Genomic DNA, 13493 nt, shown 5'->3' with positions numbered 1-13493 from the left:
TCCAATTTTCAAAATGCACTGCTGCAATAGGGGTTTAAAACCCTTCCTGTTTTACAGTTCTAAGGCTTTCTAATGTCTTTTTATGATATGTCACATCACTGGATAAGTATATGTGCCTGAGCTCACTTCTTACCCTCCTCATCTTTCATTGTCCTTTAGAACAAGTAAGTCAGCTCCAAATATTACACCTTCTTCTTTTTTTTTTTTTTTTTTTTTTTTTTTTTTTTTTTAAATTTTAAAAATTTTATTTAAAAACTTTGGCTTCCAAAAAAAAAAAAAAATGTTGCTTCCTACACCTGTGACTCAATTTGTTTTGTAAATAAGTTCATTTGTACCATGTTTTAAGATTCTACATATAAATGATATCATGTGAAATTTGTCTTTCTCTGACTTAGCTTTCTACCAGCTTTAAGATTTCATGACAGTACCTATTACTGCCTGTGATTATGCTTAGTGCAAACTTATGGTTAATATGGGGGAAGAGGGAGAGGGATAAACTGAGAGATTGCAAATGCAAAGTGAAGTCACTCAGTCGTGTCCAACTCTTTGCGACCCTACGGACTGTAGCCCAACAGGCTCCTCATCCATGGGATTTTCCAGGCAAGAATACTGGAGTGGGTTGCCATTTCCTTCTCCATACACCTTCTTCTAATGTCATCTCTAACGTCTCACCTGTAAAGAGGGAACTTGGGAGGTTCACAGAAAAATTCATAGAAAAACTCCCAGAGGCTTTTAAACAGATAGAGTCTCCATTTTACTCATGGTTTTTAAAATACAAAGAAAACAGTAAAAGGAACTTCATCTGTTAGTAAGGCAGAGATGCAATAAGGCTTTTGCCATCTGTGATAATAGATAATAGGAAGTGGAGAAAGTCTTAACAGGGTAACCTCTCTGGAGGGCAGTTTTGTTTTCTGTTGAAATTAAAATGCACATGCCGTTTGACTCAGCAGAGATATGTATAAAGAGGCTGCTTAGCGGCATTGCATGTCAAAACTTGTTCCATAGGGAACAAGCTCAGTTACTGTGTGTGGGCCCTGGAAAAGAACAAGCCAGATCCATTTGTCTGTGCTCATGTTGGGATGATGCCTTCTTTCAGTGTTGTGGGATCAAAATTCCAACTTTAAATGGCTGAAACAGTAATAAAAATTATTAGCTTACATTGGAAGGACTGAAGCTGAAGCTCCAACACTTTGACCACCTGATACAAAGAGCCAGCTCATTGGAAAAGACCCTGATGCTGGGAATGATTGAGGGCAGGAGGAGAAGGGGGTGACGAGCTGAGATGGTTGGATGACATCATGGACTCAGTGGACATGAGTTTGAGCTGTTGTGAGGACAGGGAAGCCTGGCACACTGCAGCCCATGGGGTCGCAGAGAGTCAGACACAAGTTAGCGACCAAACAACAGCAAGAGCAGCATTACGCGATCTGAGTTACTTTAGGGGCTCTATGATGTTACCCAAGGACCCTGTTCTTGTCATTTCCTGCCTTACATCCTCAGTGTGTGAGCAGCTCTGTGCTCAGGTCAGGTCCCCCAATCTCTTGTGGTTGCAGATTGGCTGCTGAAGCTCCAGGCTGCTCCTCCAGAGGAGGAGGAAAAAGTCTGATCCTTTGCATGGTTTTAAGAACCAGAAGACTCTTCCCCAGAGCACTTTAAGCTCAGTGGCCACAGTGCTGCACATGCTCTTATCTGAACCAGTCCCCCAGGGGTGAGATAGGGCTTCATGATTGACTAGCTCCCTAAGGATTTACCACCTGGGGTTGGGACCAGCCACCCAGGAAGTACTTTGATACTTGGTGACTTAGGAAAATGAAGATCTGTTAGAAAATTAAATTTAATTAAAATTAAATTTGCAAGATGCAAAATAGCTTTAAATAAAAGGAAATGGGGGGTTTTCATAGGTGCATTCACTGTGTTTGTGTTATGTACACATAAACATACATAAGGGTCTGATGTTAGTTGCTAAGTAGGAACTTGTGTTCTCAGAATTGACAACTTAAGGCCCAGAGCTGAGAACCAAAAGGTGTTAAGAATCCTCTTGTTACTAATGAGTTTGCTGGGGCAGCCACTTCCCTACAGGGCTTCTGAGAAGCACTTATCAGTGAAACCACCATCATCACCCACCCTAGCATCAGTGGGGAGAGGGTGGAGGGAGTCTCCCTCTGAAGCCAAGAAAAAGAGACACTGGGAGAACTTAGGGTGTCTGCAAGAAAGGAGACTGACAGTGGTTCCCCAAGTGGACGTATGTTCTACTTAGGCTGTGCTTGTCCTGCAAGGTCAAGGAAAAGAGCCCTGGAGAGAGAGTAGCAAGATGACGGAGCCAGGAGGTCAAAGAAGGGGCTGGTCCTCTGTCCTTTTCCTCCTCTTTCCTGCCGAGGGGAGGGGAAAGAAAGGGAAGTAGGAGGTCCCTCTGCATCAGTAATGTCCTTGAGTCAATAAAGTAGGTCTCTCTCACACTTCTGCTCTTCTCTTATCTGGTCGTTGCTGCTTCACTCACTTTTTAAAAAGTTATCGCCCCTGCTGCTGTTGACCATGGCACTTCTCAAACGAGGCCTGTTGAATCAGGGACGATCTCTGAGTTGGCCGAGTGACACGTTTTCTGAGTCCGCACATGCCAGGAAGACTGGCTGACAGTGGGCTGACATGGAGAGCTTCGGAGCTCAAAGATTGCCATTTCTAGGGTTTCCTTGACCCATGAGTAATTTAGCAAGCCTGGTTAATCAATCCAGTTAGTGAAAAATTGAGCTTTCTCATTTTCTTTAAGATTCTTAAGAACAGATTTTATAAGAGTCATTTAGCAAAGCCCCTGATAATATGCACATTATTATTTAGAACATGAATGAGAGCCTCACCTTGAGCTTACATACTGAAGACTCAGTTCCTCTTCGAGTTGCTTTTTTGACTTGGGAACATTGCGGTTAGAGAAAATTTTTTCATGTTCAAAGCACATTGTTTATTATTTATATATCTACCTTATTATCACTGAATGTTTTTTCTTTTACAACTTTCCAGATACTCGAGTAAAAGGATGGTTTCTTCTGGACAATTATGTCCCCACCTTGGTCTGCTCCATTCTGTACTTGCTAATCGTGTGGCTGGGACCAAAATATATGAAGACGAGGCAACCGTTCTCCTGCCGGGGGATTTTAGTGGTGTACAACCTTGGACTCACTCTGCTGTCTCTCTATATGTTCTGTGAGGTAAGGCAGAAGCCGGCACGGCTTCCTCTTGCTTCAGGGTAGTTGTGTTACTGCCTGAGTCTCAGTCTTAACTGAAGAAGGCCAGCGGTGGGGTGGGGGAGGGGAGGACAGGTACAGGAATGCGTTTGAGGATGTTCTAAAATCAATTTTTCAAAACACTAGAGTTATTTGTACAGATGTGCCTTCTGAAATATCTAAAATAGAAGCCTTTGCTACTGATTCTTTTGTTATGTATGTTTTGTGTTATACTCAGAATTAAACATTTTCAGAAACGCTCTCATGCAAGCAAAATACAGAGTAGAAATTGAACAGAATGCACAAAAGCAGATCTGTGAGCATTTTATTAGGAAGCGTTTAGTAAATGCCTGATTCTTATTGGGAGGCAATGAGGGGAGGAAGTGGGCAGAGTCTGCGTCTGGTGTAATTGTGGTCAGCCTGCCTCTCTCCATCTTGATCTGATCACTGTCAACAGCTTGGAGATTGGACAAGTTATTTTTATCAAGAGCTGAGAAGAGTAGATGGTGAGGTTGGTGTTTAGGGTTTGAATGGTCTGTGTAAGTTCAGGCCAGAATGTTTCTTCTATAAAACAAAGATGTTGAAAACCAAATTTGATGATCTCAAAGGCTTAAGTAAGAGTGAGAGATAACATCAGAATCAGCACTTAGGCCTGCTGTTTTGACAGTACAGTCCGGCTTTAAAGTAGAAGGAGAGGAAAGCTCTCTCTGGGATAAGCACGATTTATATGCATTTTAGGAGCAGAACTACACTGTTTAGGTTTACAGCACAAAACGACTCCTAAATCTCTGGGGCGGAGAATGATGCCATACATAAAACAAAACTCCTGTTTAGATTTTTAACCTTTCGTGGTGACTTTAATTCTCCAAGGAGAGGAAAAGGAGAGAAATTAATATGAATCTTGCAGTGATTTCCCCACTAGCCTCGAGCTGTGATGGGGGGGCTCTGCCTGACTGTGTGGGTCTGGGCGGGGTCTGTGATGCAGGAGCTGGGGGGAAGCAAAGTGTCTGATGAATTTCACGTGAATTTCATAAGGCAAGGTAAAGGTTTTATGATGAAGAGTTCATAGATGCTATTCTCATTTCTTTTATGCCAACAGTCTGTGAAATGCTTACAACTCCCTTTTTTTGCTTCTTTTCTGTCCTGTTCTAGAGCGAAAGCAGTTTAATTAGCTTCCGAGATGGAGATTGCGGGCCTGGAGGCAGGGGCAGTGACAGGCCTGGGCCCAGCCCTGTGCTCATCTCTCTGTTCCAGGAACAAAGCCGCAGTGAGCAGTCAGGTGTCTCAGAGCGAACCGCATACTTTCCCATACTTGATAGATAAGAGAGCCATTTCCTTATGAAGGCTCTTATAGAGTTAATTATTACACATAGCAATATTCTAGAGAAAAAGTAAGACTGCTAAATCTTATAGAACTTAAGTTATCTGCCTTATATATTTCTCAAACCTAGAGATAAAATCACAACTTCATAATTTAACCTCTCAAACAGCTAATTGGCTGGTAAAGAGGGGAAGAAAATGCTGGGTAATTTGTTGCCAAGCGCATATGACTGAATTTGGGGGATCTGTTAATAAGAGCGTTGTAATAGGAAGGACCAGTTTTTCCTCCGAGACAGCTTGGTGGGAACATTAGAAAACGTTGAGCAGTATCTAATCCCTGAATATGGAGATGTAGGAAGTATACAAAGGAGGTTAAATATGTTTAGCTCACAACTTAGAATACATAGAGAGGTAATGGATAAGGGGACAATAATCCTTAAATCAAGTTTATAAAAATAGAGCCAGAGCAGATATTCTCGAGTTGAAAATTAACCCTAGTATCCACATTAGATGGTATTTACTTTGGATTTTGTCTGACTTTTTTTTTTCCTGTACTTACATAAACCCTTCAGGAATATCCTGATAACATATCTTTTGTCAACTTTTAAATTTGATCGTAGCTACTGGTTTTTCCCTTTTTTCTTTTCTTAGCACTTAGTCCAGTGAATACTAAAACACAGGACAATTATGGAGTTTTATAACCGAACAAATAAAAGGGATCCTGGAACCCACCTGGGCCCCTCACTTCAGGGAAATGTGCCAAGAGGTGGAGCCATTGCCTGGGGTCACACCATTGGTGTGGTAATGACCATTAGTCTTTATTTACTCTCCTGCTTATCTGTGTATTTGGGGCTGTAAAGAATTTTAAAAATAAATATGTAGCCATTGATATTTTTGTTTGTTTAATCCTGTGGTATGAATTCATACCTGCCTGGCAAAGTTCTGGGTTAATATAAATAAAGTTAACTGTTGCAAGTAGATAAGAGTAATCTTATTTGAAAGAGGGAGATGAAAATGAAAGGGGAGTCACAGAAGCTTTAAAATGACCCGAAGAAGGAAAATAACCAGATGACTATCTTAAAACCGTGAAATTCAGTTTAAGGTGTAGTTTATGCATTTGGTAGAAAGAAAATCAAAAGGAGAGACATGGCTTGCCTTTTTTTTAATAATTAAATTTATTTATTTTTAATTGAAGGATAATTGTGTTTGTTTCTGCCAAGCATCAACATTAATCAGCCATAGGTATACCTATGGCTTTACTTCTAATTACCTCATGAACTTGATGTTCATTTCTGGGAAAAAGGTCACAGATGTCTGAATTAGAAGTATTGTATGTTTGAACAACGGGTATGTTTTAGATTGGGATTAGGTGTTGTCTGAGATCACAGTCAGTGGTAAAGGCTTGAAAATAAAGTGTCGAGTTACAAAAGAGAAACAACTAATTTTGCATTACTTACTCAGTTTTGTAAAACTGTGTGCTCACAGCAGACACAAAAATCTTGCAAGCCTTTCTACCCACCCTACCCCCGAGGGGCAGGGCATGTTTCATCTGAATGGAAGCCCCACTGTGTTTTCATATCATCCATGTGTCTTTCCCCTCCCTCATTCAGAAGATCAGAGAATCCCCACCCACCAATGCCAGATTGTGACTTCTCCTTTATTCAGGGCTGCACTGGACTCGGGTTTCCCCTGTTGTTCTCAGCCAGCAGAATAACTCCTTAGTTAACATCTCAAACCCTCAGGTGGCTGCTCTGTCCTGACCTGGGACTTCTCTGGTGTGTCTGCCATGCTCTCCTGGGCTCTGGGCTCTTGTCACCAGAGCAGGGAAGATCTAACTGCTGGGTTTGTCACAGTCCAGGGGGGAGCGTCCCGTGCAGAAATCGTGGGACTCGGCACTAGGAGTGGGAAGCAGAGTCAGCGCGTAGACCTTGAACTTGAATGAGGAGAACTGCTGGCTGCCTTCCTGTATCCTGTCCACTCAAACCCCCAAGACCAGGTTCTTCCTTTCTTTGGGTCTCTGCCCCCTAGAAACTCCCAGTTTCTTCAGACCCAAGCCCGCCTCAGTTTGACAGTCCCTGTCTCATTTCTGAGGACCTGTCTCAAGGTCAGTTCCTCTGTGTCCTCTTGAGGGCTTGGCTCTGAAGCAGTGCTCCCAGCCTCTCCTGCCTCCTCATGGTCCCAAGGAGCCCTGACGCGTTCTCCCCCATCACGATGTCCTGGGGATGTGCCCTCCAGCCTGTGTCCTTCGCATGCACCTTACTGCTGTGGTTACAATGTTCCTTCCTCATCTTTTGTGTCCTGTTGTTAGCCTGGCTCCAGCATTGAGACAGAAAAAAGCAAATGTTGGAACCATGTTTTTTTAATACTGTAACAAAGATAAATCACAGACTAAAAACACGATTGTTTTTTTGAGTGTTTATTCCCTTGCAGTGAGAACTGTGTGTTGGTGAAGTAGTGTGAGAAAATTCAATGACATGAATCAAAGATTCAGACATTTAAAATGTAATTTTAGAAAATGATTGGTTGCTAACCGGATCAGTGATCTGAATTGGCATAGATTCACAACTTATTTTTTTTCTTTCCTTTTTCAATCTTAGAATTGTAAGTTTGAAACTACTTCAGAATATGGAAAATAAAATCACAGAAATATTTATCTAGGTACTTAACAAATACTGACATTACGGGTTTGAATTTTTTGTTTAAAAAGAAAACATAACAAAAAGGTATCAGAAGTGTAGCCCCTTCACAGATGTAACTTTCTTCCGAAGTGCATGTTTCTTTCCTGGCTATGTTTCTGTACATTTTCCACATATATATGTATATATGTGACAACTTACAGGATATTTGGAGACAGTTTTTTTTTAAACTTACATGAGTGGTGTATGGCTTTATATATACTCTTTTTCAAGTAGCTTTTTTCAGTCAGCATTGTGTTTTGAGAAGATATGTTGACTCTTAGGGATTTCATTCATTAGTTTTAACTCCTCTTTATTACTTAACTGTTAGAATTTATTAAGTCATTTGATCCATTTTTCTTTGGGCGGACATGTAAGTTGTTTCCAGTTTAACAATGTTGAGTTGAGATCCTTGAAGAATTATCTCCTAACACTATCTTTCTCCTTCACAGAAACTTCATTCTTATTTTGCATTTTGTATTTTTTTGATATAGTACATAAGCAGAGTTTTGTTTTTTTCTATTTATTCTCCTAGGCTGCGGTTCTCATGTGCTTTACTAGCTAGAAATAAATGTATATGTTGGTATTTGAGGTAAAGGGCTTTTGCAGTTAAGAAGGAACTAGAAAGTACTTTTTTTCTCTCTGATCAGAAACCTCCCCCCAAAACAAAAAAAAAATGCTGCATTGAATGTTCTTGAACATGTCCCCTGTGCCGATATGAGTGAGTGAGTGATTTTCGCCAGGCATACACTTAGGAGTTAATGATTGAATCTTGACACTTTTAGTGGGGAAATTTTAATCCATTTTTACTTAGTATGCTTATTATTATTTTTAGAATGATTTCTATCACCTTCTGTGTGTAAGTTTTCTTTGCTCTTTTGCTTTCTTTCTTGCTTTCTGTTGAACTTTTTTTTCATTTTGCTGATTTAAAAGTTACTTCCTATTTAGTAGTTATTTGTAAGTTTTCAACATGCACCTTTGACTTAATAAATTCTAAAGTGAATTGCTGTTTCTACTCCTGAACAATGCAAGGATCATAGATGATTTGGGCTTTGAGCCCCCATCATCCATAATATTGTTGTCAAGGTTTCATTCTGCCTCTTTTTGAGACCCTAAACAGTCATCATTACAGTCCGTGCTTACTGATTTTTTTTTTTTTTTGTACACTGTTCATCTGTAAAACCTCTTCTTTGCTTTGAGCTTCAGTTTTCTTCTGAAGTAGTTCCCTTTCTGTGAAAGGTAAACTCTTAGTCCTTGAGTATCATATATGTGTGTATATACTTGAATATATTTTAGCAGGGCATAGAATTCTAAGTTAGCAGTTATTTTCCCCCAGCACATTGCAGATTTATTCCAGAGAAGTCTGCCGCAGTCCCATTTTTGTTTGTTTTGTAGGTAACCTTTTTCTTTCAAGATGTTTCTAAACTTGTGTTTAAGAATAAAAACAAAATGTATCTAAATAGTAGTTCACTCTTACTTGTCTCAGGATGGTATGCATCCAAGCCAAGGATTCATATATTTCTTAATTTTGGAAAGTCCTCAGGCATTGTCTTCTCCATACTTCCTTCTCCTCCTCCATCAGCTCCATCTGGAGCTCCTGTTAGACGTGTGCTGGACAGTCTCACCCCTGCGTACTCTCTCTCGAGTTTTTTGCATCTTTCTTTCTCTTCTGCATTCCTCTAATTCACTTGTACTCTCAGCCATGTCTAATCTGCTATTTCATCCATTTCTAGCTTCAGTTACTATGCATCTTATATCTCTAAAAATTCACTGCTTGTTCTTTTTTCCATCTATAACCTGGAAACTTTTCTTTTTCATCCGTGGTTGGAGGTGACTGGGTCTCAAACTTAACCATTTGCTGGTATTGCTTTTAAAAATAGTCTTTAAAAAGTGTTCTTTCAGCTGTATCTGTGAGGTCATACCTCTGGGACAGTTACTATATCTATGTTGACCTTCTTTTTAAAAACTGGACGGTTTGTTGGGTGTCCTGTGTAAGCATCTGAAGCTGATATTGGTGGGGTCATCTCAGGTAAATGTATCTGCCCCAGAGAAGAGAGATTTTTTTAAAAGGACTTAAATATAAGCTCACTTCCTCTTTTCTGAGTTCTTTCTCAGGGAAGCAGCACTTTTATATCAGGGCTTCCCTGGTGGCTCATACGGTAAAGAACCTGCCTGCAATGTGGGAGATGCAGGTTCCATCCTTGAATTGGAAAGATGCCCTGGAGAAGGGAGTGGCTGCTCATTCCAGTATTCTTGATTGGAGAATTCCATGGACAGAGGAGCCTGGCGGGCTGCAGTCCATAGGGTCGCAAAGATTCAGACACGACTGAGCCGCTGACACTAGACTCCCCTTGCAGTTAGGCATCAGTGGTGCTGGAGCTCCTCTGCTGGTCCCCATAGCATTTGTGTGTTGTGCTAACAGTGGGGGTGATGGTTGTGCTTTAGTCCAGTTGGCTGCACTGCGAGAACAGAAGTCATTTTTTAATTTGAATCTTCTCATCAAAACGTCCGGGACTTCTTCACAGGGAAGATGAAAGACATCAAACATTTGATGGGACAGGTGTTTTATTTTCCAGCCTGTCTGTAATTTTGGAGGCAGTGCTGTCGACACGTCTCCCCAGGCACCTGGCAGCCCTGCCTCCCCGCCTCTGGCTTTGAAGGTCCTCAATAGAGCTGCAGAGCAGTTGCTCTGGAAACATTATATTCTAAACAACCTTGTTTTTCTTTCCCTTCAGGCTTTCCTAAAATAGATAGGTTATTGTGGGGAAAAACCGGATTTGGAAAAACACTTAAAAGACCTGGGCAAGTATTTATTGCATTTTATTTAAAAATGATTTTGTTTACAAAAATATTTTGAAAAAGACATTTAGTACTCTTCTGCTTTTGCCTATTGAACAGAGGTATAGAGAGGCTGAAATGTTGGTGATGTTAATACTTACAAGAAAAGCCTGACTGTTGCCTCAAACATTTCTCACACACAGTTCCCTGACAGCTGAAATTCCTTGCTCAGAAAGAAACCTCTCTCGGGGGGAAGCATCGCCTCAGTTACTTGCCCATCCATTCACCTGGCACTGCCCTAGAGAACGCCTGCAGTGGGCACTCAGAGAGAAGGATGCAGCCCAGACAGCCTCTGCCTGAGCCGTACACCCAGGGGACAGGGAGGGAAGGCCTTTCAGTAGAAACAAAGCTTTGGCATTGGTCCAGAGCCAGGCTAGACTCTTCTTAACTGACCTGCAGACCTTGGTAACCCGGCCTTGCAGCTGGTGTTAACAAGATGGTGGTAGGCTGTTCAGGCACCCAGTCATTTCCAACTCTCTGCGACCCCATGGACTGTACCCCGGCAGGCTCCTCTGTCCATGGGATTTCCATGAATCCTGGAGTGGGTTGTCATTTCCTTCTCTAGGGTTGCCATTTCCTTGTCTAGGGTTGCCATTTCCTTCTCCAAGGGATCTTCCTGACCCAGGGATTGAACCCACATCTCCTGCATTGCAGGCAGATTCTTTACTGTTGACCCACCAGGGAAGCCTGGTATAACAAGGTTCAGTTCAGTTCAGTCGCTCAGTCATGTCTGACTCTTTGCGACCCCATGAATCGCAGCACACCAGGCCTCCCTGTCCATCACCAACTCCCAGAGTCCACTCAAACTCATGTCCATCGAGTCGGTGATGCCATCCAGCCATCCCATCCTCTGTCGTCCCCTTCTCCTCCTGCCCCCAATCCCTCCCAGCATCAGAGTCTTTTCCAATGAGTCAACTCTTCGCATGAGGTGGCCAAACTATTGGAGTGTCAGCTTCAGCGTCAGTCCTTCCAATGAACACCCAGGACTGATCTCCTTTAGGATGGACTGGTTGGATCTCCTTGCAGTCCAAGGGAATCTCAAGAGTCTTCTCCAACACCACAATTCAAAAGCAGCAATTTTTCAGCACTCAGCTTGCTTCACGGTACAACTCTCACATCCATACATGGCCACTGGAAAAACCATAGCCTTGACTACACGGACTTTTGTTGGCAAAGTAATGTCTCTGTTTTTTAATATGCTATCTACGTTGGTCATAACTTTCCTTCCAAGCAGTAAGCGTCTTTTAATTTCATGGCTGCAGTCACCATCTGCAGTGAATTTGGAACCCAAAAAATAAAGTATAACAAGGTACCAGTCTACAAATACTCAGCTAACGCAGACTCAGCAGGAGTCAGTAGGTAAGCTGGAGATCTCTCTTTAAATTACACAGAGGATGCTCTGCTGGGGCTTCTGTATACAGCAGGAGCAGACCTAGTCACGAGCCTTCTAGTATTTGGGCAGGAAGAGCAGACGCTTGTCTGGAATCACAACAAAGACATATACAGTACCTGCCTTGTGCCTGGTACTGGTCCCACTCACTCAGTGTTCGTCACACGGTTACTGACCCCATCCTGCAGAGACAAAGTCCTGGGTGGACTTGGGATTCGAGTCTGAGATTCAGGCCATTGTGCATCACCTTCTCAGAACACTATCTCAACTTGGGTTTTCTCTCCCAGCCACCAGCAGCCCCATAAAATAATGAGTGTTTTTTGTGGGACATGTGGAAGCAGCCTACCAGAAACCACCGCTCAGGAGACTGAACAGTGAGAGAAAGAAACTGCAGCATAAAACAGAGCCCGAGGCTGAGGGACGAGTACCAGACATACTTGTGTCAGGCTGGTCTGGGGACAAGCTGTTTCTTCGTGCTTTGTTCTGAAGTCTCCTCTAGTGCACAGAGCCTGTCCTTATGACGTAACCAAGAGTATTGCAATCAGCTGTAACCCAGGGGGTATTCCTGTTCCTAAGTGGAAAAAAGCACATTTGGAGGTCATGGGTATGAAATTATCTTATGGGCATCCTTCTGCTCTGGACAGGAGAGATGTGAAATTCACACCACATGCTTTGACTTGACCCTGTTCCATAATAGCACTGTCAAGATTGACCAGCTAAACCCTAGAGAAAAGGTACTTTTCCTTTGGGAGTAGCTGATGGTTCATTTTATTTTTTTAATTTTTTTAGACTTTTCGTATTGGGGTATAATTGATTAACAATGTTGTGATAGTTTCAGATGAACAGTGAAGGGACTCAGCCATCCATATACATGCATCCATTCTTCCCCAAACTCCCTTTCCATCTAGGCTGCCACATAACATTGAGCAGAGTTCCATGTGCTGTACGGGAGGTCTTTGTGGTTATCCATTTTAAATATAGCAGTGTTTACATGTCCATCCCAAACTCTCCAATTCTCCCCCCCCCATCCTTCCGCCCTCCGGCAACCCTAAGTTCATTCTCTAAGTCTGTGAGTCTCTTTCTGTATTCTAAGTTGATTTGTATCATTTCATTTTAGATTCCACATGTAAGGGATGTCATATGATATTTCTCCTTCTGTCTGACTTACTTTACTCAGTATGACAGTCTCTAGGTCTTATGGCTCATTTTAAACCAAGCATCTGCTGAAGGTAAAGATCCAGTGAAAGGTCTGCTTTTTCGTAAAATTATTCATGGTTAGCGTATCTCTGTTGTGTTTTCATTAAGAACTCAGAACAGACAAAGGTCGTCAGAGGAGCTTGGAAGTGCTGTTGGAGATTACATTTGAACCCAGAGTCAGGATTTCTCGGGGGCTGATCCCACCAGCGCCATCGAGAGGTTGTGTGACTTCGGACCACACACTTCACTATTCATCTGTTTCCTTGGTCAAAACATGAACTTGTTCCAGGTCTAAAAAGTATACACTTGTACACGCCCACAGGGACAGTCAAATCTGTGAAGACATCAGCCTCACACACTATCGGTGGTGTTGCTTATTTTAGCAAAGTCCCTCGGGTCCTGGGATGGTTGAATTTCAGCATGGTTAGTGTCTGTTCTCATTACCTTTCATTCCATTTCTGCTTAGATGGATATAACCACACAGCTCATCAAACTCTCATCACTAAAACCATTAGCCCCTTTTCAAAAGGGATCATCTTGTTGCTCTGGGATCTTGGGATGTCAAGTGAGTGACTGATGACGGCCACACAGGATGACAGTTTTCTGCTTAAAGTGTTTCGGATGACCTTGTTTTCTTGAGATGCTGTGGTAGTATTTCAGTAAGTGCCATGGAAGTGGTTATCGTACTATAGGGTATGTGCCCCATTTGTGGTTAAATTGTGGTATTAGATGAGAAAAGTCATCTCTCGCCTAGAAAATCAACTCGAGATGGTTCACTCCATGAACTGCATCATCCAGACCCAGCAGTGATGTTTCCCTCAGTTTTCTTCTTTGAAAAGATGCATGAAACCACCTTTG

General features: G+C 42.1%; 1 protein-coding gene across 1 annotated transcript in view; it reads left to right on the top strand.

Moving 5' to 3' along the window:
- Positions 1-13493, top strand: part of ELOVL5 (ELOVL fatty acid elongase 5) — a 67379-nt gene that overhangs the window by 40795 nt on the left and 13091 nt on the right. Inside the window, exon 3 of the mRNA XM_065912715.1 lies at positions 3013-3200. Within this exon, the coding sequence (XP_065768787.1) occupies positions 3013-3200 (188 nt within the window). The remainder of the gene's footprint in view (positions 1-3012; positions 3201-13493) is intronic.

This window comes from Muntiacus reevesi, chromosome 20 (assembly GCF_963930625.1).
Source record: "Muntiacus reevesi chromosome 20, mMunRee1.1, whole genome shotgun sequence".
NCBI lineage: Eukaryota > Metazoa > Chordata > Mammalia > Artiodactyla > Cervidae > Muntiacus > Muntiacus reevesi.
The sequence above is the reverse complement of the archived record's forward strand: the minus strand, read 5'-3'. Positions and strand labels throughout refer to the sequence as shown.